The following is a 25,220-nucleotide window of genomic DNA, read 5'->3' on the forward strand; positions in this document are numbered from 1 at the left end:
TATGATATTTTGGGGCCCAGTTTGTGGCTAGGAAATGTAAATACTTATACATCTGTTCCATTCTGTTTTATCTGGCTGTAGCGCTGTAAATATGTTTTCATCTTTCTCTCTATCTGCCTGTACCGTGACCTAACCCGCATGCACTCATCGATCTGTTAACACAGAGGGCCTGGAGAGCGAGCTGCGTGTTGGGGCCCCCGACGGCTGCACGCGGGGGCTGCGGGGGCCTGTTGGTGCAGCTGTCCCACTCCAGGGTAACATAAGACCTTATTAGAGTCCATTAGACCTCTCGGAAACTAATAAGAGATTGTCAAATACATCCAAACATTCACACAATTCACAGAGAGACAGGAAGTAAATGGAGGGTGGTATGGAGGGGGGGCAGGGGTCTGCCATTTGTCAGCATAAGGTCCTGTTCTTGCATATTACTATTGCACTCCCAAAGTTGGGGGCAAAAATACAATTGCTGTATTCAAGCAAGCCTTAGTAAAAAAACTAAATATTGATTTCTCGACTCTTGTCTATTGGATAAAGATTAAAACAAAATTGAATATAGACATGGGACAACTCAAATTAAGAGATACTCTAATGACTTTAAGGTTTTCAACACCCTCTTTTAAGGGAAAAATAAGGTTAAAACGACGAGGGCATCAGGTTTTGTTGTCATTTTCGGCTTCCATTTCACATTCCCCTCAGTCTGTTTACTATTTACATTTATCACCTGGCAGCTGCGACAAAGTGTCCTCGCATCTGGACAGTGAGACAGGCTGCTCTGCGGTCCACAGAGCCAGAAAAAGAGCTTCCCTTGGCCCTGACAGCAGGGGCCTGACCTGGGAGCCTGCCTTTGATCTTTAATTAACACTGGTTATGGCCCTGGAGAGGAGAGAGTTGATGAACATGGGAGCATTTAGGGCCAGGGACAATGACTAGGACTGCAAAGGCTAACAACAAGCAGCTTCTTCTAGAAACCTCCAACACTTTACTTTAAAGACACTGTGGAACAGCCGCAGTGCAGAGGTGGCTGCTTTCAAATAGCTGCTGCATGTGAATTCTGAAGCAGAGGTAGGAGCTTGCTAAAAACTGAGAAAAGACCAGCACATCTAGTGATATGGACACACAGGAAGTAGCCACAATAAAAGACAGTTGGAGATTCATTGCACATGCAGATGGAGCTACTCATTAGTGTTTTTTATTTATCTTATAGTACAATGTGCACATTTTTTTCTTTAACCTCTTATGTCATATACATTTTTTGTAATTCTATTTGATCCTGTTTACATTTCCTTATGTTTATATAAATGGTTTTAATATTCTTTTCTTTTTCTTTTAATGGAGTAAATACCAGAAAACCACTAGTGATTCAGCTTTCTCTTTGGAGTGGGCAAACAAATCTACAGATACATAAACAACTCAAGTCTGAAGTAAACAAGTACATACCACTTCTGTTCATTTACTTTACTCTATAGTATTTCAAAAGATGATATGCTCTTACGTACTGTAGAAAAGTGTTTCGCTGCTTTACTTTCTTTGAAGCTATGGGACACTACGGCATCCCTTTAATGGAGCCGCTGCACTGGATGAGCTACTGCACAGATGCAAAACATCTTGTCGCAGGGAAACGCTGATGAAGTACTGCAACTGTAATTGATGAAAGCTGTTACGCCGGCCGCAGAAGCCACACACAGGAAATTCAATTTAGCTAAGTTTGTTAAATGATATAGTTATCTTATGTCTATGCGCATACATGCAACCCTTTATAAATAAAAGGTTAGAAAATAAACATACTTCTGGGGGGATTATAACCCATTACACTGTTAATGTTAATCCCATTGGGAGGTTGTGTGCTGAAATGAAAGGCTCCTTGTGACACTTAACCTTTGAACCCACTGGTTGCTTGATCCCAAAGGGGCTATAAAAGTTACCATGGGGCATTATTTACTTAATGTCCAAGTACTTAAGGTGAAATAAAGTGAAATGGTGAGGGAAAAGGACATTCAATGGACAATTACAATCAATAAACATGGAAAACAGAAACATCTGCGAGTAAAACCCTCAGGTTGTGTGTCGTTTAAAGAGAAATATGTCCAAAGGATCAGCACAAGGACCCAAAAACATATTAAGTGACTTCAGTCAAGGATAAATTGTGATTCTCTTCAATAACCAGCTGGCAACAACTCAAGCCAGTCGCCCTGCAAAGCATGTGTGATGATGATGTCGCAGACAGTCTGAAATAAAAAGGCAAAGCCAGGCCGCCAGACGTATACTTTTTTGGCTTTTTCAACCACATCGGAGGCGACAACAGACTTTGGGGCGAGATCGAGTATCTCCAGACTCCAACGTCTACTCACTCATGACTCCACCAACACCCGCAACCACCACCGCAACCATTCCGTTATTCACCATCCACTCCTGCCCACTCCTTTCTTCTGGGTTATCAGTCCCATCCCTGCTACTCTGGTCAAGAGCTTCCCATTGCTAATGATGTGTGACACAGAAGATTACTATTGGACTACTGCACATTGCACACATGCATACTCTCCGACAGCGCTGTGGGATTTGTTGGGTTCTTTTGAAGGTACAGAATGACATACACAGAAGAATATACACATATGTATAGGTAAGGCAAAATATATTATACGTTTTTGGCTGACAGACATGAAGTGTGAAGGTCTTTTCATCCAACCCTTCTGCAAACGCTGCATTGTATCACATTTCAAACAATGACAAAGAATGTATGAGAGACTAGGAAATAAAACGGATAGATAAAAAGCTGTCTTACTTTGGCAGGTGTTGCTTCTTTCCTCGTAACCCGGGTTACAAAGACACTTCCCGATTGGCACGAGCCACTCGCCCTCTGTGCTGCAGTACATTCGCGGAGGCTCCTGCTCTTTGGAGTGATTGACACATGACCCTTTGACCTCCACCAGCGACTGGGAGTCCATGGGCACCGTATCAGGGAAAGAGGCCAGATTCCTCACAGTGTTCGGGCACTTCTTGAAATAAACCCTCACTGAAACCAAAGCCACGCAGGCGCCCACGTCCTGGAACGCCAGGTAGAAGCCCTTCTTGGTCATGGGACCCACCTCGCGCACCTCAGTGTTCAGCTTGAGGATGCGGTCTCCGAGGTCCATTTGGGTGAAACTCTCATCAGCGGCGATGGTGTCGATCTTGGTGTACAGGTGTTCTCTGAAGTGGGTGCCCTGGTCGTCGTCCGTCTCCTGGTAGAGGAGGTTGAAGGTCTCCTTGCAGGTACCCAACACCAGCGGGATGGAGTTGCAGTCCCTCAGCGTGAACTTCAGCTCCACGTAGATCTTCTGGGCCGACTGGCGAGCGATCCAATTGGTGCGAAGCCAGTTGTTCTGGCTGTACTCCATCACGTTGCACACCTGGAAGGTCCTGATGGGAGTGTAGTGCTCATCCACCCCGCTAATCTCCTCCCACTAAAAAAAGAATGGAGAGAAGGAGAGGTGGAAGAGAGAAAACAGAAGAAGACGAAGGAGCAACGAACAAAAGAGAGATAGGGAACCACGTGCAAGAGGGAACAATTGAAGGTAAAAAGACAAGAAGGGTTGGAGGAAGCAGACAGTTAAAAGGAAAGGTATTATGTATTTTCATCACAAAGGAAGTGATGAAAAGTAGGTAAAAAGATGTGAGAAGATAAGAGGAGAAATTAAGGTGGAGCAAAGATATAGAGGTTAGGATTTGGGGTCAAAAGAGAAGAAAAAAGTAGCAAAGGCATAGGAGAGAGGTGAAGAGGAGGGAACGGGAAAAGGGAAATTTGGAGTCAGAGAAGGAGGAAGAAAGGGGAAAGGAGGGATAGCAGAGAAAAAAATAAAGTTATCTCTAGCCTGTAAGCATTTACAGATGAATTATTTAGATACAGATTCACTCTTGCTGAATACTAAGCATCTAATAAACACTTAAGGGTGAAAAATCGCACTACAAGATCTCTAGTAAATTACTCAAATTAATTAAAAGCAAACTTGCTGCATTAGCCAAATGTTCTCGATTAGCGTGCTGTGAAAACATCTCAGAGTAAAACCATAAAGTGTGATTTCCCATCGTAAATGTGTGTGAAGCTGCTTAATTGCTTTTAAATATTAGCAGAAATCTTATAGTGTTTTTTTCCACCCTTTTACTAACATGTTTTTTTCTCTACAAGTGAGGACTTTCAAGCTGCAAGTCTTGGTTAATTGCATCACAGTACTACTGCTACTGAAGGAAACGTGCTGAATCCACTATGAAACAAAAGAATCTACGAAGTATAGACAGATGTGAGTGTATACCAGGAACGTTCGTGTCTATCTTACATTTTCCCTCCACTGGGAGAAAGCAATGAGAGGAGAGGAGAAAAAGAAAGCGGGGTCATTCCTTTTGAATTGGACACAGCGGGAAGACTCATTGATCATGCGCTTTGGCTTCGCAGTCCAGGCAAATCAACAATGAATCGGAGTGATGATGAATGGGCAAACACCTGAAACACTGGGCTCATTGTGGTTAAGACAGTCATTAGAACGAATGAGCCTTAATGTGTAAATGGATGCTTTTTCTATTTTTTTTCCGTGAAAATTCAGAATGAATGTATGCCGGAATGCTTTTCTTCTGAGAGAGGGAGAAAGAGAAACGCTTTCTGGGTAAGTGAAACTGAATTATCGCTCCTTTCACACAAGCATTAATGGAAACATAAACCCACACACACATATACATTAACATAGGGCTCATGTGAAGTGTTTAAAGTGCCGTAGCAGGCGGACACAGCAGGTGCTTTCAGCCTGAACACAGAAATTAATGACGAGCTAAGAAAGTCTAGGTTCTCCATTACATGTGTGTGTGTGTGTGTGTGTGTGTGTGTGTGTGTGTGTGTGTGTGTGTGTGTGTGTGTGTGTGTGTGTGTGTGTGTGTGTGTGTGTGTGTGTGTGTGTGTGTGTGTGTGTGTGTGTGTGTGTGGTGTGTGTAGCACATCTATGAGTGTGAGGCGTTCAAGAGGCTCTCAGTCTGAAGGATGGCCACTTGCTTTTCATCTCACAGTAAAGTTAATGAAACACCCTTGAGAGAGAGAGAGGGAGAAAAAGAATGGAGAAGTAGAGGAAGTAAAAGAGATAGAGCTGGGAAAAAAGCAATAGGAAGAAGGAGGGTGAGACAAAGTGAGAGAAAAATCGAGGGGAGAGATTCCGTTGGTGTTTAGTCTCCCCCGTCATGCTTTTCTTGGCGTCACCTCATTCATCAGTGTAGTCCAAGCTCTCTGTAGCTCTAACAATAACAGGGGGATGTAGTGGGGTCTAAAAATAAAGGAGATGAAGCTAATCTTAACATTTCACCTCAATTTACTCATGAGTTTAATAGCTTGACGCAAAATGTATGCAGACATAATGATGTGATGACGTGCAAAGAGATTTGGTGAAAGACCCTGACACAACCTGAAGGGGCGGGAGGAGAAGAGCTGCCACTATGATTAGTGATTGTGTTGACATGATGTTTGATAAGACAATGTACTTACATGAACTAAATGAAAAGATAACATCCTAATCTGCTTCAGCTTCACATTTATAATGTCTGTCTTGGTTAAACAATGTCTCCCTGCTAGGACTGAAAGCAGCACAACCATGAATCTAGTTTTTTTGCGCAGAGGTGATGGTTTAAAATATCATAAATATCTAAATGTATATATCTAATAAGTACTCAATAAAGACATTTCTATTTTCGCCCCAAACTCACAAACTGTTCTTAACCCTAACTAAAGTGCTTCTAAACCTAATCCTCACCTAAACCTTGGTAATACCTTTAAACTCTCAGCTTTAGTTTACTTTTAAAGAAACACTTTAGATCTTCTGCTACTGTTCCACAACGCCAGCTGCACTGCAGAGAATGTCTTGGTCTGAATGGTAAAAACGGCACAGAAGATAGTGGGAACTGTGCCCCCACACTTGGACACGGTGTGTGCTAACCGTCAACACAAAAAGGCCCAACCCACCCAGCTCACAGTCTGTTTGTACCCATGGCCCTAGGGTGAATATACAGAGCCATCAAAGCCTGAACAAAAAAGGCTAAATAACAGCTTTTCCTTTATCTGTTGAGGATTGTAAATATGAACACAGAGTCCACAACCCCCAAATGGTTCAATCTAAATCATAGCGCATTACCATTTATCATTATCCTAATATGTTATGTATTTCTCTATTTCTGCTACCCAGTCAGCAAAGTGTCTTATGTCTGCTCAAAATGTGCAACCCTTACTCCAACAATTCAACGTTCCAATACAACTAAACTGCATTCTCAAATTCGTTTTTATCTTGGGTTAGAGTGGCAGTTTTAAAGACTTGGTTAACTTTGTAAATTGAAACAAAACTAAACAAAAATGCAAAAAATACTTGATTATGTTAAGTCCACAGAACTACTTTATTTAGAAAGAAGATAATGAAAATAAGTCACGTTATTAAGAAAAATGAGTTACGGTTGTGTTGTTGTTGTTTCACACAGGGCGTGAACATCAACACTTTGACAATGCAGTTTTGTTGCAGGAACATATTGTTTAGTACATCAGGCAACACTGGTGCCAAAGTATTGCACTTTGACCACAGCACTTACTTAAAAGTGAAAAAAAAAAAATTGTTGCCGAACATAATCCAGGCAACTCTCCAAAATGTAATACTCTGGAATGTCCACCCTTGCTTCCCCATTTATTAGAAAAAAATCACTGCTATATTTACTTTACCTAGTTTGATTTTCCTTTACCCTAAAAAGTGAGCTACTCTGGCAAAATTGGTTTCTAACGGAACAAGTGGCCTGAGGGTGGAGGGCACAGTGTGTGTGCATTACTGTCTAGATGTCTGTATCGACTGCAAAAGTGTGTGTGTGTGTGTGTGTGTGTGTGTGTGTGTGTGTGTGTGTGTGTGTGTGTGTGTGTGTATGTGTGTGTGTATGTGTGTGTGTGTGTGTGTGTGTGTGTGTGTGTGTGTGTGTGTATGTGTGTGTGTTTTTTTGAACATGAACTACGCTTCACAGGCCGTCCCGAGTATGAACATGTTGTGTGCATCTGTGCATCTGTGTTTCTGCATGGATTGGTGTGTGTGTATGTGCATAATACCCAGTCTTTGTAAGCAGATGTCTGTGAGAGCTGCAGGATTTATGTCTTATCCCTTTATGTACTTTCATGTCCAGCAATATGATGCAAACTGGCCTAAATCTAAAGTGACTGCGAGTGATTGCTCTCTGCTTTTAAGCTGTCTTTGGCAGGGGTCTGAAGTTTGCCGAACCCCAAACACACACGGTTCAAAACCAAACCCAGGTGTGTGTGTGTGCGTCTTCACGTATGTATGCGTGTGTGTTAGGCATGCTATATCCTATTCCAGAGAAGATGACTTGACTTGAAAAAGTCTCTGGCAAAGTAAATCAGACCTCCGCTATGATGTGAGGATGCCACTCTGGAGGATAGCATCAATTACATGCAGCTATCCTCTTCCCAATCACATCATACACAACATTACATCATAAGAATGAACAACCTTGAATCACTTCCCTGGGTGTGTTAGTTAAGACTTGTGTTCTGTCCTTTACTTGACAAGGAGGATAAAGGAGTGTGGAATAAACAGAGAATATCTCAACATTATAATCCAGATCCAGAAAAAAATATCATGTTGGAGAGTTCTCGACGGACTGTAGGGGTATCAATTGTATGTATGTATGTATATTACAGTAGATTCAAGGTTTACCATGTTCTGTGCACATTGGCGAATTGGAAAACATGTTGGACTGTTCAGCAAAACGCCAGATTACTTGATGACAATTGGCCTCACACAGGAAGTTATATTTGAACCTCTCATTTATGTTCGTATCCAGGATTTGTTCCTGTTTTCTTACTACAGAGTGATCTCTTGGATTCATGTATACTCTCATTTTTGCCTACCCCTATGTGAGAGAAAATGGTAAGACTGGTCGAGAACACTCTTACCGAAATTAAAATAAATTAAAATAAAATAATTTGACAGTCGAAACATTTCAGGAACACGATAAAACACGAATATCATGGTATCACATTTGGATTTGTACATGTTTTAGTTATTTTAATTAATGCATTATTACGTTTGTTGGCTAAAGAAATTATTTAGATAAATTGTTCCCAAAATATCTACTTTGTTTGGGCATGTGCAAGCATAGTTGCACACTGCAAAACACATGTCCTTAGATGGGTTTAGGGATTTGTACGAGCAAATTTGGGTAGTCAAAATCATTTGGTGGATCTGTATTTGACTTCTCTTATCTCAAATGAAAATCCAGAGGCAACATTTTTAGCATTATAACTTCTCGCCACCAGAGGCGATTCCCACTGTGAATCTGTGAAAGAGTGTATGTGTTTACCAGCATAAATAAAGGTCTAAAGTCAGTTTGTTCTTTTCGTAACTCTCCTCTCCGTGCCCTCTAATTGATATATAACAGCACGAGGACCCTACACCAGTCCTGTTGACCTCTGACACCGAACCCTGATGGTCACCGTCGGGGCGTAGTTTGGTGTGATCCTGCCACTGGTTTCTCTGATGCTGTGCTGTAGGTAGGTGAAGCAGCTAAAGGGACAGTAAAATGGAGTGTTGTAACCTGATCTGCTCATATCATTACAACAGGCACGTCTCAGAGGCACCAAGTCAGCACACCAGTTCACCCACTTCAAAGACACCCAGGTCAACAGGAGTTAATGGGCCAGTATATTGACCAGTATAGGTTAATAATGCATTTTACCAAGACTAGTCATATTTAAGGAAGATTGCAATTGGGTGTCCTATTCTCTAAGGTTTAAAAGTTAGCTATATTTTTAAAGAGGGTGTCAGTAGGTTTGGTTAAACCCTTATCAAAAGGTTTTCGTTCTTACTGGACTCTATTCTAGCAATTGTCATCTGTTAGCAAGTTATTTGGGATGGGAATGAGGCTAAATATATATTCAAACAATAATTTGTATAGAAGTAAGCTCTGGGTTGGAAAATAATTTGTTTTATTAATATAGAAAATATGTTTATATTGTTTTATTTTAATGAATGTGAGTTTTTCAGAATATGTTACACCACTTAATATTATTAAATAGTTGAGATGTTAGATTGTTGTCCTTCTTTTGGACATTGAGATACTATATGGGGCTTTAAAATAAAATATTGGCAGAATACTTGCAGTATTTACAAGTGTCCATTAAAAAAGCTACAGCTGGAGAGGGGTAAATCATAAAAACTGTAGGGGCCAACAAGTGTGCAGCTCTTGGGCTCCATAAAGGTCAGTGGGGTCACTGGCACGACAACTGTGGCATATCTGTCAGAGGACATTTCATCAGCCGGCCTTACAAAAGGAACACTGAACGCACACTTCATTCCTCCTCTTATTATTGTTTTTGTAAAAGGCGTCAAGCTTGCATTACTAATCCTTGTCTATGCTTTGCTCAAGGACACATCTGCAACAATAAATAATTCTGGAAACAATACATTCCAAAGAAACTTTGCCTTTTTGTAGTTTGTTTGTGCTTTTTAGTTATGCTGAGGTCTCATATTCTTTTGTTAGGGGGGAATATCAACGCATTTCTGGTACTAACAGGTGTATTTGATACAATTTCAATGTGTTGTCATGCTGTAGACTTTACGTCAATCAACATTTTTGCATCAGCTGGTCTTACCAGGAAGAAAAGTAACTACTAATACACTTTAAACTTCACCCTCGTCTTCCTCCTCTATGGTCCCTTGCCCTCCCTACTAATCCTCGTTTATGGAAGGGCTTTTCTCTGTACTCTCTCTCTGTCTGGGGGGCAGGGGATGCGTTTTATGCTGGTCAGGCTGATTTCCCAGATGGGGTAGCAGCAGTGTATGGGGGGCTTTAAGAGCCCATGGGTGACTAAAGAAGTTGAAACAGAAATCTGTACTCTGACAGCACACTTAAACACAGAAAGCTGCCTGACTGAAGTGGTGGACATAGTCCACAATATAAAAAGCCATGCTATTATATTGTGTATGGGCCCCCCACTCTCCTCTTCCAGCCCTTAGAATTGGATTGTTAGATGTGAATGTCTGTGTTAAATATTTCTTATTATTGCTGACAGATTAAACAGAGTTCACACACTGAGACTGCTGGCTTTTTTCTATAGATGTCAATCAATTTTATGAAGACACAAAAGCTCAGTCGATGCCATTGTTACTTAGCTTTACTACAGTCCTGTGGAGACTGAGCCTATGCATGAACAAAAAAGTTAATTGACAATCCAAGAGGCCAATCAAATGACTTGATCCAATGGGACATTCAAATGCCTTGTTCCAAGTGGACAACAAATGACTTGATCAAATGAGCCAATCAATTAGCTGAATCCAATGGGCCAATCAAATGGCTCCATCCAATAGGCCAATCAAGTTGCTCATTCCAATTGCCCAACCAAATGACTGGATCCAATGGGCCAATCAAATAATGTAATACAAATGGCTAATAAAAATGATAAATCCAACTAAAATCGTTGATCCATCTGGCCTATCAAATCAGGCGATCCAAAAAAGTCCAATGCAATCAAATCACTCAATAAAATGAGCCAATCAAATAGTTAAAGCCAGACAAACTGAAGCCTACAGTATATGGAAGATTTTATAGTTTTATTCAACATCAAAAATGTTTTCTTACAAGGATGGCAGTGAGCAAACCAAACTGCACATTGTGAATTACGACTAAGCCACCAGAGCTTTGGAACTCTATTCCTCCTATTGGTTCCTATTAAAATTGACTTTACTTTGTTTTGCCCAATAATTCTATTTGGTATGCACAGCCCGTGTCTGGGGTGTTGGTTTGTTGCTGAAGAATGCTCTCAAAGAACACAAGAATGTAATCTCTAACACTCTTTAGTCTTGTGAAATACTAAGCCCCCTGGACACTTCTCAGCAATCAGCCTGCCTCCCAGACAGATAACGGTATGTGGATCACACACACTCCACACACAGACACACAGACACACATACACACACACACACACACACTTGTCAGTCTGCTTGTGGCCCTGGAGTGAACAACCTGGGGAAGCTAAGCTCTTAATTTGTTCTGACCGGAGCACGGTGTGTCTCGGTAGGCCAATAGCTGCGGCCTCTCCATCAATGTGAATGAGTGTTTTGGGTGTGTGTGTGTGTGTGAGGGCTCAGTGCCACAGCCACATTATGAGAAATCATTTGTGAGCAGCAGTCTCCCAGGGCAGGCTGCTTATCGGAGTGCAGTCAGTGGATGACGTGAGTAATTACAGATGATTCACCTTGAGGACTTGATCATCAGCAATATCTCTCTCTCTCTCTCAGCCTTTGCTGTCCTTCCCTCTTACCTCTTCTCTTCCTCTCTCTCTCTCCCTCTTTCTGATCCTCTCCTATCCCCTCTCTTTCTGGAGTCATTCTCATTGAAGGCTGACATTGGCTTCTATTCTTGCCGCATTTTCATGAACTGTATAACCACACGCTTTTCATCTGAACTCATTCAAAGCAAATCACTTGAAATAAAGCAGAGCTCACTGTGAACACTGCAAAACCTCCGCCACACATTCCTACGTCCAGCGCTGGATCAAGTCCTCGATATTGGTATACGGATATTCCTACACGTGAATAACTTCTATCAGCGCAACATCAATCTCTTCCTTTCAAATAGTCACGCTATTGTTTTGTAGCCTGCAATTGTTTTCAGACTAAATGACTTTAAAGAGCACACTGTTTTTTTTTTCTTCTATAGGGTCCTTTTTTTCCTTGTGGTTCAAACAGAAACGGTACCAGCGCTGTATACGGCCGAGGGAAACAAGGTTTGGCAGCTCCACGGAACAAATGACTGGATTACCTTAAGCCACTGCCAAGGAGTAATTCTAACACTTAATAAAGAAAAAAAAAATAGGAAGTGTGTGTGTGTGTGTGTGTGTGTGTGTGTGTGTGTGTGAGTGCGTGTGTGTGTGTGTGTGTGTGTGTGTGTGTGTGTGTGTGTGCGTGTGTGTGTGTGTGTGTGTGTGTGTGTGCGTGTGTGTGTGTGTGTGTGTGTGTGTGTGTGTGTGTGTGTGTGTGTGTGTGTGTGTGTGTGTGTGTGTGTGTGTGTGTGTGTGTGTGTGTGTGTGTGTGTGTGTGTGTGTGTCAGTGGGCCAGCCCTAAGGCACAGTAGTCTAACTAGCTAGGCAAATAAACACTGAGGGAGAGCCCAGTGAAGGGGTAGCAGAGAGAGAGGGGCTGATAGATGAGGCTGCAGAGATTTTTTTTCAAATGTTTGGAACTTTGTTGCTGCAACATTGCTAGCTGTTTTAAAAAAAAGCTGTACAATTCTCACATGTTATTGTATTGTTTTGTTGCGGTGGAAAAAAGAAATAGTATTTCAACACCAAAATATATACAGTATAGTGAATAAAAAAAGTTAATTGTATCAACGCATGACACTGACAAACTTGTAAAATGTGTGTTAAATGAACTGTGTTACAGCATGTGTGACGGACAGAATGAGGTTGTGCGTGTTGTGTAGAACAAATGGATTAACAAGTGAAATCCCAACAATGGCACCATTATTTTGTCATGCAACACAAGTCAAATTATATCAGTTGTTGATGTTATATTCACTTAAAAGGGGCTTATCTACATTCTTGTGTGTATGCTTTTATGTCTACAACCTCAAATCTGTTAATGCCTTAATCTTACTTAAAACACACGCACACTCAAGCACACAAACACAGAGTACATTTTCCCTTAAGCATCTTGACCATATGGCGAGCCCCGAATGCTTAACCCCTTAACCTAAGAGACGGAGAATGGACAGAAAAATGTCTAAAGAGAAGTGGGTTAATCTGCTCTTGGCTCATTGGGTCAACATAACATAATGAGAACCACAGGAGTTTGAAAATCCGGATTTCATGTGGTGTGACGTTGAATCCAACATCCAGTGCGTGTTGGTGGATCTGCCCCCCCACCCAAATGTAAGCATGTTCAGAAATGATGTGGGTTGATGTAGAGACAGAGGATACTCACCCCATGCAGTGGGTAGGAAATCCATCCCAACTCCCCTTGGCTTGCTTTAGAGTCTAACAGGTTGACTGTGGAGAAGAAGAGGAAGAGAAAACATGAATATCTAGTCCTTGTTAGCCCCAATTAGTCTTCTTCTATTCCCACAGGGGGGATCACCAACGAGCATTGATCATGACTTTATTGACGCAGCTGCCACACACACACATGCGCCACCCATATCGCATGCTAGAGAAAATGTAGCGGCTTTCTTGTGAAGAATCGAAGCGGAGGTTTTCTGGCTACAACACAGATATCCTGAAGTAACATTGAACTGAAGTAGAGCCATTTTTGAAAATACACAACCATTATTTTAATTTTATTTGTCTTATAGTTTTAAACCAGTTTCTTATAAGCACACACACACACGCACACACGCACGCACGCACGCACGCACGCACCCACGCACGCACGCACGCACGCACGCACGCACGCACGCACGCACGCACGCACGCACGCACACACACACACACACACACACACACACACACACACACACACACACACACACACACACACACACACACACACACACACACCACACACCAATGGTGATTGGACTGTTACCAGGTAAAGCAAAACTTCATCAATTTCCGATGCAATCGCCAGTTTCCAAGGTCGTCAGAAATGCGATTGGTCATACTGAAAACAAAGTATAACTCAATTTATAATGAAAGGAAATACGAGTCCCACCTATAATTCATTCACATCAAACCGAAACCAAGATGGAAGGATGGAAATCCGTTTGTAAGAGATGGAACATGACAAATCCGAAGCTTTTAAAGCGTGATGAAACAAGTTAAGGCTTTGGGTTTCTTATGGTGAACATTTGGTGAATATGCCAAAGTAAAATCATGATATGATTTAGGGTGAGGAATTGTTTGGGGCTAATTTACATTATGTTTACCAACCCTTTATATACAATGGCTAAAAAAACTCTAACATAGATAGTCTTCCTCAAGAATAGAATTAATGAGGAACAAAATGTTCTATTTTTAGTATGTTCACATGCAGTGGTGTGAATTATTGTCATTGTATACAACTGTCAGTAGTGTTATAGGGAGAGCGGAATGTAAATGCATCATGGTGCTGTATGGATTCCCCACGTTAGAAGAAAAACTGCATATTATCCCCAGATACTGTTTGGGATCATCATAAAACAGAAGCTAAATGCAGAATACAGAAACTGTTTATACTGCTACAAAAAACTAGTGGAAGTAACTTGGAAATATTCATAATAAATCAATTCTATGTTGAGTTTTTATTGTTATTTTTTGTCATTATTTCTGCCAAACAGAAGCCAGACAAAACTTATATGATGCCTTGCTTTAGTTTGACATGAACAAATAAACTAGTAGGCGGAATTGTAAAAAATGTATACCATAAAGATATTCTGTTAATTTTTTTAATGTTTTCCTAAAAGCCTGTTTTCTGGTAAAAATTGTTAAAGGGTATGCTAAAGTGATTCATGTTTATTTACTGTACCATATTTTTTTGTAATCACTATAAAAAACACGAATTTCCATGTCAGTGGGATTAATAACATGCACACCGAGTGACCTGCATGAAAAAGCAGAATATAAATAACCCGCCACAGTAAACAGATGGTAAAACAATATAGTTCCACCATTCCAAAGGTCTCTTCCTTTAGGCTTGAGCATGAAACTGACTCAGCCCCTTCCTCATCCTGCTGAGAGCAACTCAGTCCTCAGCTCAACACACACAAACAAGTGTACACTTACACACACTTACCCAAGCGAGTACATACACACACAACAAAGTGAAGCAGCAGTGCAGTCAGGCCCTGCAGCTGTAACTCTATTCACTGTAAAATATGAGGAATACAATCTCCCTGTACTCTCCCATTCAAAGCTTCACTAAGCAGGAGCGTACATATCTCCAAAGACAGCTAAAGAGAGTGTTTGTGGGTCATGAAGGATTCCTGTTGTACTGGGAAAACTATTTCAGTCCAACAAAATGAACTCCCTCACAGCAACAAAAACTACAATTCCAGAGAAAAGTGAATTTGCCAGTCCAAGTAATTGTTGTTTCACACTAGAACAAGGGGTGAGATAGAAATCCAAATGTTCTTCAGGCAAGTCTGATAACTATCAGCCAGTGTGGCCAGAAAAGAGCCTGAAAGACACACACACACACACACACACACACACACACACACACACACACACACACACACACACACACACACACACACACCACACACACACACACACACACACACACACACACACACACACACACACACACACACACACACACACACACACACACACACACACACACACACACACACACACACACACACACACACAGGGAGACTTATTATCAAATTCCAGACTGAGAAACCTTCTGAATTGAAGCTCACCTGTGCTGAATCCATGCTGAGCCACTCAGCCAGTTGAGTGGCAGTAGACACGTTCCTATTAGAGTCTAATGAAGCTATCTGTTCATGTCAGATAATAGCAGCTCAGCATCCAGGGCCATTGCTTCCAATTTACATTTCTCAACGAGCCGAGCCCACCACTCAAATTGAGCCGAGCGGGGGAATTTGAGAGCAGAAAATTAGACGGCTCTCATATCGCAGGAGGAAAAAAAAGCCCCCTCCAGCTGCACTTGGCTGGGGAAATCAGCACCCACACACACACTCATACACATTCTCAAATGCATGCATAAACACTGCTACACAGTCACTAAAAACACTAAAAACACACCAAAGGATGCGCCCCATCCAGGAAACTAGAGCAGTTAACACACAATAAAACACATAAATGTGTGCTAAGATACCAAATAGAAGAACCAGCTTCCACTCACAATGAAAATGACATAAAAACACACAAATACACATTGACTGTATGTATATACTACGTCTGATGCTCACCAAAACACATTTCCCCGCACATGCGCACATAAAGAAGGCACAAAATAAGAGCATACACAAACAGTCTTTCTCACTTTCGCTCACACGCGCGCACGCACACACACACACACACACACACACACACACACACACACACACACACACACACACACACACACACACACACACACACACACACACACACACACACACACACACACACACACACACACACACACACACACACACACACACACACACACACACAGTCGGTTAGCAAGCTAGCGTCAGCCAAGCATATAGCCCCTGCCCCATCAGGGAGTGCCTCTGAACGGGAACTAGGAGTATTAATAGCAAACTGAACCAGCCTGTCTGGGAGGGAGCACAACATCACAGAGGTAGAAACAGGTGAATCAATACACAGACTCATACCCATAGGCCAATAACATTAAGACGCCCACACACACAAAAACTGACCCTGATAAACCCTTAAGTATGAGAAGACTCCATGCCACAGGCAGCTAAAATGTCCTGAGAGGTTTCATAAACTGATGGGAATGCATGCTGTATACTGTATCACCCAGCCAGTAAATATAATGAGCACCTTGCAAATAGATTAAGAGACACGTCACGTAGCTATGCCATTTTTTCCAATTGCTAGTGACCTACTATCGCTTGGCATAGCATATGTTGAAATATTAACAGGAAACATTGGAGCAGAGATCTACAGGGTGCCTATTTTGATGTCTATGTTCTCATAATTTAACAGCTAAGTTAGCCATTAATGGGTAGCAGATACTTGAATTCAATACACCCTCACCTCCAGTAAAATATGATGATATGAAAGAAAAGGGGAAAAAACGATTCACAGCAGATGGAAATGTAATCCTCAGCCACAGCACAGACACAATTAAAATGTGGGATGAGCAGACGAAGAAGCTGTCAGTCAGAGACGCATGGGCTAGAATCAACACATGGCTTGATCAGTAAAGCGGAGAGCCTTCCATATGGACTAAGTCACTCCACTCAGAATAGATGGGGGCTATAATAAAAAACTTGCATGCATATGTTTGAGTAATATCGCCCCTGTAGCTGTGAACAAAGTGTTGAGGGCTGCAGCCTGGCTGTGTGCAGGTTGGCAGGCCGCAGTGCAGGCAAAGCAAGGCGACTTGTGTCTGTGTTAAAGGGTGAAGTGTTCACCTCCCATTATGAATTATTCAAGTGCAGAGTCGCTCTGTCTGATGTTGCTGCTGCTGCTCGCCCAACCCCTCTGCCCCCATTCCCCTTTCTTTCTTTCTTTTCTTTCTTTCGTTCTTTCTTTGTATCTGTCTTTCCTTCTTTCTATTTATCTATCTTTCTTGCTTCTATACCCCTATACCTTCTCACATACATGCATTAAAACACATAGACTTCAAGACTCAAATAAGGGCATACAGCACCTCTGCACACATTCTGTATAATCTAATATCTCTACAAATAAGCCCATATACACTAAAAAACAGAAACACACACAAACCTTCTTTTGTGTCTAAATGTGAAGCCTGAAACAGATGCTGTTAAACTGAAGATGACACTCTCCATCATCAGCTCAATGTTTGGCAAACAAATACAGGGATATACTGTAGAAGACATGGTTTATTTTTAAAGGAGGGGCATGTGTAAGCACATTTCCAGCACCTCTGAAAGGTACCATCGCTCACGAAAGCCCATCCGTCCCAGCGGAGCTGCAGCGCCGGGCTCTCCGGGCCAAGGCTCCCTACAGCCGGCTAAAAATACCCGAGGCCTCCCGACGCCCCGCAGCGGGCCAACATCACACCACCAAGGCACGCAAAGGGAACTCGCTGCACTACAGCTAAGGAAACTCACAACGTTATTTATTTATTTGTTCGATTAAATATGTGGGAAAATGTTTTCAGATAATATCTGATATGTCAAATGTGCCCCAAAGTTCTAGCTAATGCACCCGCGCCAACAAATGATATTCTCAGGGATTTCCTCTGCATTTCCTTCAACACTCCCCCAAAGTTTTATATACGATCTTAACGACCTCATGAAAGCCAAACAGATTCTTTTTTTTTAAATGTTGGTGAAGGCACGGTGCCAAGAGCGAGCACGAGATTGCAAGATACATAACCTCTATAGGTTGCTAATAATAAATGGGAAAGGAAATAATAAAAATAATTAGACGAATTCCCCAGCATCCCGTTCACAGATGAGGTTTGTTTTCCATTTAATGTATGTTTCTTTACTTGTTATGTAAAATAATGATTAAAGTATTCCAAGTTAGGTCTCTGAAAAGTCTCATTAAGTCCAAGTTGAAAAATGACGGTCTTTAATTGGTTTTCTAAATTAGTGATATCAATTAAATAAAGGCTATAGATGTAATTTACACAAGATTTTTTTTATGATTATCGATTTTCAACTTTGTAAACAGTCCTCCTTGTAACTCTGAAAACTCCTCCATGATCCGCTGCGCGTTACAGGCGAGATTAAATCGGCAGCAGACTGTCGGTATAAAAATGAAATCCAGTATACTTTTTATTTTCACTCGTGTGAACACTGACGTAGGATTTCGAGCCAGTCGTCTAAATATGAATATTAGAAAAATAATTATTACTATAAAAAGAAGAATATGCACACTCCATGGCACGTTGAGTGACTTTTAAAGTGAATTTTAGAAAGTAGTGAATCAATCCAAAATCTGGTATACGGTGGTGGTGAAAGTTCTATTTGTTACTGTGTTCCATGAGGATAATGTGGCCCAGCTCAGAAAGTTTATAACTTTATGATCTGCCTTATGATTTCTTGCTTCAGTGAAGACAACGACGATAGATCTGACCTGTGATTGAGGCTGGAAAGTGGAGCATAATCAGATTTATAGAGCGGGATGATCCATTTGCAACAACACTGTTAAATAGTTCAACCCTATAAGATAAGCAGCTTTATCTTTTTACAGGGTCAATATTTGCGGTGTAGCAGTCTGTATTCATTTATATAGGCTACAATATGGAGGCGCAGTGGCTCGATACTGACACTCTCTGGCAGATTTACGTCGTAAGGAAGGTGCATTTAATTACCTAATATGGTACTTTCTACATTTAAAGCTAGCAATTTTACGTTTTAATAACTTGCAAACTGTTAGTTTTCTTTTTGTTTTATCTGTAGCCTATAACAAGTTTCTCCACTCTCTTTCCCTCTCTCTCTTTCTCTTTCTCACACACACCCACACACACATACACACACACACACACACACACACACACACACACACACACACAAACACACACACACACACACACACACCGGCAGAGTGTATATTTTCTCAGGGGTGATGTGTATTTTATGTGGTTGTGTTTCTTTGTTCAGTGCTGGAGTCGCTGCTACTATATCCATCAGCTTTATACCTCATTAAACTATACTTACACCTAACTAACTGTAAGAAACCAAAGCTATCTCGGGGTAAAGCAAGTTCACAGAACAGATTGTCTGTAGGCCAGCTGACCTTGACATGGTCACTTCTACTGAATTGAACACACTTTTTTCAAGATTTCCAATGCTTCCATGTCTATAGAATCTTACATGAAATGTAGCCTACTGATATCTTCCATTCACATTTACGCAGAGCAGATGCTTTTTTATAACGTGGCAAACAAACGATAGAAGTGTAAGCAAGGCATTTTTCTTATGTCAGATGAACATACAACAAACATTTTCGTTGAGAAGACGTAATCATGTTTACGTTTAAACTTCGTATTGATTATAAACTAACTCAAATGTCGATGGTTTATTTGGCTAAGGAGCATGTTTTGGATAACTTTCCCTTTCTATAAGACAAAGATTGCTCTTCTGACCTACAGTCTAAAACTTTACAAACTTATTGTAGCTACAGACACCAGAGTTACTTATATTCTTATAGGGACATGGTTCAGTGCCTTCATTGTCTTCATTGAATTAGAGAAGCGTCGATTACGCCTACTAAAGGCTCATTCAGATTAATGTAATTACTTTATTGGTCTCAACGATTGAATGACTTTGTATCGTCCAAACTGATTAACTGATTTCAAATAAGGACGAGATATGCATTCATGTCAGGGAGGATTGTATTTATTCGTTTTATATTATTCTTTACAGGGAATAATTAAATGTAGTCCTTTAGACAGCTTGACCCACATCTTCCCCAAAAATGTGTTCCTCCCTCCCTGTGGGCAGTTTTAACCTTTACAGGACTCAGGACACCTTCGTGTGCCATTCCTTTTTACTTTGACCCGGGTACAAAACACACCATGACAAGTATGCAGGGCAGGGCGTGAAAGTAGCAATGTAAAGAATTAAAAAGTAGAAGAAAGTGGAGCAAATAAAGAAAGAGACCGGTTGACTTGTTTTCCCCGCAGTTTCACGTGTTTGGAGAAGCGGCTGTTGGAACTAAAGCGGTCTGTCTTGTTGTGGGTTTAAAAATATTGCCACATGCTTAGAATCACCGAAACTTGCAATGGGAATAGAAGAAATTAAGTCGTGTGCGCAGTCGTCATTTTTCATCGTTTACATGTAAGTTTATGTAACCTCTGATTCAAATATAATTCCAAACACAGTATAACACCACTTCAAACGACAGACGGTTTACATAGCAGCCCGCGAGTCAACTATTTTGGATGTATTCAGGTAAAATACGTAAAAACAGACATCCACGTTTTTACGCACAATGCGATTGAGCTCATCTTCTATGTATTGCCTTTAAATCGGCGAGACTGATAGCGGAACTGGGGCGTCCACCCCAAATGGATTATTGGCTAAAACAGACCAACGTGCACCTCAAATGGAAACACGGAAACGGAGTTTCTTTCCGTGTCTACGCTTCATAATAACTCTGCGATGTTCGCTGTCTCGCCAACGCTCAGTTCACTCATCCCCATTTAAACAACTATTAACCCCCCGTGCGCGAGATTATCCGTATCCAGGCTTCACCGTCTGCCTTGTTAAGATCTACTTTTAAGTTTATTATCTAATTATTGTCTACTAGTGTTTACAACCTGGCTCTCCGTGAAACCTCGGTCACCCCCACGCGCTTTCTCTCATCTTGTTATTGTTATCAGTATAATTTAGACAGTTGAAGTCCGCGTTGAGCGCACGGTCTGGCCGCGATGTGTGCCGTATATAGCGCACCATTTGCACACACGTAAACACCGCAGACTGAGAGCTGACTTACCTTCATTAGGAGCGTAGATGACGGCACACGTAGAAATAACGCAGGACAATAAAAGAGGTAAAATGAAAAGGAGTGATCGCGGATTGCAATCCATGGCGGCGGATCAGAGGTACATAACTCCATGAAGCCACTGACTGATCTGAGAGCGTCTCCTCTCCACGCAGCTTTCTCCCTCTCCCATGCTCCGGCTCCCTCCTTTTCCGCTGGGTCCTACAGAGTCTGACAGACAGCAAAAACACAGCGCTCAAGTTCACCACAGGTCACGTTAGATCCTCTACCACGGGCGTCTTCCTGACAAATTCAGTTATTCAGCATTTTCTTTCAGCCTGAGTCAAAGCAAAAGTGTAATTTGATTCACTAAAATCGAGTGCAGGGACTTGGTAGAAGGAGGAATATTTCTGGGAATAAGAGGGTAACACCATATATTCCTGTGACGTGAAATCACATTTACCAAAAATATTTCCAGTCAGTATTATTTATTTTTTTAATGTCAAACTGGAAGTTAGTTAAAAATAAAATTTGCTTTGACTAAGAGTAGAAAATATGTGCCCAATTATCACATCAGAGTATCACCTTGGCTTTATTTGGCCCAACTTCAAATACAGCAGCTCCTTCCAGGAAACACAAGGCTTTATTAGAAGTGAGTGTAAATCAGGTTTACTTAACAGCCAATAAGAAATTATTTTTTAAACAAGTCTTCGGGACAGTCAATAAGAACCTGATGTTTTTAATAAAAAAGCCAAAGGTGGCCTGCGATTTTGAATCCTACACAGGGAACATCTTGGTTTTATTTTAGACTATGGAGGGAACCAATATTGAACACTTGCTTTACATCAATAAACTGGAACAGCCAGCAGAATCCTTTAATCCAGACTTTGAATTCAACAACAGGGACAAGTTTTTAAACTTATCGTGGAACGAATAGAACCCAGTTGTTTGTTTTGTTCTGTCACAAGTGATGCACATTATACAACAGTGAGTTTCTTGGAGATGCAAACATCTCCAAGCATTATTTGTTGTTCATGTTACAGGGTGTGCATTAAAAAATCACACATTTCAGTCATGAATGATTAACTTAATGTTTCTTCCAAAACATCAGTTTTCATGACACATTTAAGATGTTTATGTAAAAGAAAACACACTTGCATTCATGTGGATATACTTTTCCCATGTTTCCAAAGGTGTATTCATCATGGTATGAAGGATCACATAATTTGCTTGCATATGGGTGTAGTGTGTGCATTTTTCTGAGAGGGCCATTAGGGGCCCCCGACACCACAATACTTGATCTGCACTGAAAGGCTGGGGTGGCAGTGTAACGCCGGGGCCCTCGCTGAGACGCCAGCTGTTGTGGTGGGGGGTTGGAGACTGGAGGTTGGGAAGGCATCTGACGTATGGGAAAAGTTAAAAGCACACAGCACACCCAAGCCAACGACACAGCTACACTTGGATTTGCAGAAACGGCTACCAATCTTTAATTACTTTCTAATTCCCTCAATGTAATTTATGTGGGCTGCAGCAGGAGGTCACAGTCAGGGGATACAAAATAAATGTCAAAAAATTCATCCTACTTTGAATAGCAACATATTTCATGTTGTGAAAAACTAATTAATTGAAATTACTTAAATGTTTGGGATTATTCCAAATCTGAAAAAAACATGGGGGTGCCAAAACTCTAATTTTAACTAATGCTAATACAATTGCTCCAACTGAATGGACTTAATTACTTTTGAGAAGGAGCACAACTTCACAGTGCTGCATGTTCAGAAAGAAAACCTCATTATTTTTCTTTCTTAGGATATAATGTAGCAGGCAGTTTGTTCAAAAGTCCTTTAAAATTAACCGGGGAATTTTACAATGCATTTAACGCAGTTTTTCTTTTAGAACAAATGACTCAACAGCGAACCCGGAGCACTGTCTAACTCGGAGAGATTTATTAGTCTCAGGTTGTCGATGGATACAGTGAGGAATGATGCCGGGAGTTTTCTGGCCACATTATTAAGAGGTTGTGGCATGTGGATTTACAGCAGATTTTAGACATGCCAGCCTTCGTCATACATCATCTTCTACATCCCACTAATTCACTTATTACACACTGAAAGAGATTAATACTCGAGGCCCCCGCAGCTAACAATCAATTCAGAGGCTGGTCGTTCTGGACTTGTAGTTTACAGATAGGAGGAAGACGTTTCAATGGAGAAGGTTCTGAGAAAATAACAGGTTATTTCATAAGTGTTAGAAGTATAAACATACTGGACGTAGGAAAATAAAGGAAAAATTGAAGAATTATGATATTTTTTTATTCTTTATTTGAATAGAATAGTAAATTCAAATTACATAAAAATTGGAAATTAACAATACAATTAATGTTGAAAATGGCAAAAGAAAAGACTGACAACTAACAAAGACAAAAGTGATCACACCCATTGCACACTTGGTCATGTTGTGACAAAACAACTTCCTGCAGACAGTCAAACACAATCAGTAGTAATTGTTTTCCTCCGGTCGTCTAAAAGGCGCTGTCACTGCGTTTTTAGTGAATAAACTTATAAATTTAGTTCAGACTAATTGTTGGAAATCTGTTTCTGATTGTGGTGAATTGGAAAAATGCGATGCGTCCCTCCCATCTATCCGCTCCAACATTTTTTCCCTCTCCTCAATGAGCGCTTGTCCATTCTTGAACACTTGCCAGTGGAACAATCCAGTATGAGATGGAGGAAAATATTGATTTAGAGCCTGGATTGTAAATCACGATGTGTCCCGACATGTCGGTATAGGGCTCCGAAATCTCAGAACAGATGTTGTTTAGGAGCCTCTTTGAAGCTGCCATGGACGGGCCTTCATGCACAGTAACATACAAACAAACAAACAAACAAACAGTGTGTTTACTGCTCGCTGTCAGTACCCTCTTCCTCCCTGTGGTTCTCAGGCGGCACATTCCTCCAGACTCACAGCCTACAGAAGGAGGAGAAGCCAGCGGGCTGCTGGCATGTAATACTATCCCCCCCACACCAAACATCATAGCAGGGCTGCTTTCTTACCACTGCCAGCAGCACCACCACTCTGCACCCTTTCCATCCTCCTTTTATTTTGCTGCAGCCCTACGGGGGATTCTAAATCTGGAGAAAATTGCAATAGTGTGGTTATTGCTCTGTAAAGCGCAATCATTTTTCTTTTGAGTGTATATAAAACACATGTGCATACAGTGATAGCAAAAAGAATACAACATAATGTGCATCCATTTAAAAGGAAAAGTAATAATTCTTATAAAACTATAATTGTTGTTGTTGTTGTGAGACCATTTGTTTTACAACTCCAAATATGGAATGGGAAACAAACATGTTTAATTGTTTAAAGGATATACCCGGCAACATGTACTAGTCAGTACCATTTAAAGTAGTAGAGATGGTCCTAGTACTACTCATAATTCAGCAATATTGTTAAACACATCAAAATAAGTGAGATCTGATTAGAATTACTGTGTTTTTCAAAGAGTTGAAACCAATTGAAATTAAAGTTTGTGACTTGGCATAGGGCATTGCCTTTGAAACATGCTAATGTCAGCGGCCCATTTATGATGAATGTGTCTAGTGGAGTGTGTCTAGATGTTTACACAAAGAAATCAAGTGCTCCCCCCCCCCCCCCATTTCCTGTATTTGCACCCATGATTAATTGGGTCATGGTTCATGCGGCAAATTCTCCTCGTCACCCTCAGAGAGACGGCTCTAATGGGACTGACCGACTGCCATAACAGGGTGCTGCTGCAAAGAGCTGCCAACAACTCGCTCTCTCTTTCCACTTCCAGCCACAGTAATGTCCATCAAACGGCTACAGTGCAAAGAGGCTGGCCGAGGGGAGAGGATAAATCGTTATGGAAGTATGTTTATGGATTTGTTTTCTCGATAAAAGACAGAAGTTAGGATTATTGTCCCATGTTAAAGAAGTAACGTTCCCACTCTTTAAATTATTTTTGACTGAAGAAGATATGTCATTTAGCTTGGGAAAAAAATGCAGTAGGCCTCAGTTTCCCATAAGCAATTAGTTGGCGTATTGTGAAAAGCAACACTATAATGAAAGCAGTACTCAAGGGTTTAACTTAAATTGAATACTTCAGTGAAATACTTCTTCA

The 25,220-nt window shown here is 41.1% G+C and overlaps 1 protein-coding gene across 6 annotated transcripts in view; it reads right to left on the bottom strand.

Moving 5' to 3' along the window:
* Positions 1 to 21,284, bottom strand: part of epha3 (eph receptor A3) — a 96,354-nt gene extending 75,070 nt beyond the window's left edge. For all 6 annotated transcript variants that reach the window (XM_034134387.1, XM_034134383.1, XM_034134385.1 and 3 more), the window contains exons 1-3: positions 21,092 to 21,284; positions 12,978 to 13,042; positions 2,780 to 3,440 (exon numbers count right to left, since the gene is read on the bottom strand). In XM_034134387.1, the coding sequence (XP_033990278.1) occupies positions 2,780 to 3,440; positions 12,978 to 13,042; positions 21,092 to 21,185 (820 nt within the window). In that variant the 5' untranslated portion in view covers positions 21,186 to 21,284. The remainder of the gene's footprint in view (positions 1 to 2,779; positions 3,441 to 12,977; positions 13,043 to 21,091) is intronic.
* Between the last annotated feature and the right edge of the window lie 3,936 nt (positions 21,285 to 25,220).

This window comes from Trematomus bernacchii, unplaced genomic scaffold (assembly GCF_902827165.1).
Source record: "Trematomus bernacchii unplaced genomic scaffold, fTreBer1.1, whole genome shotgun sequence".
NCBI classification, from domain to species: Eukaryota; Metazoa; Chordata; class Actinopteri; order Perciformes; family Nototheniidae; genus Trematomus; species Trematomus bernacchii.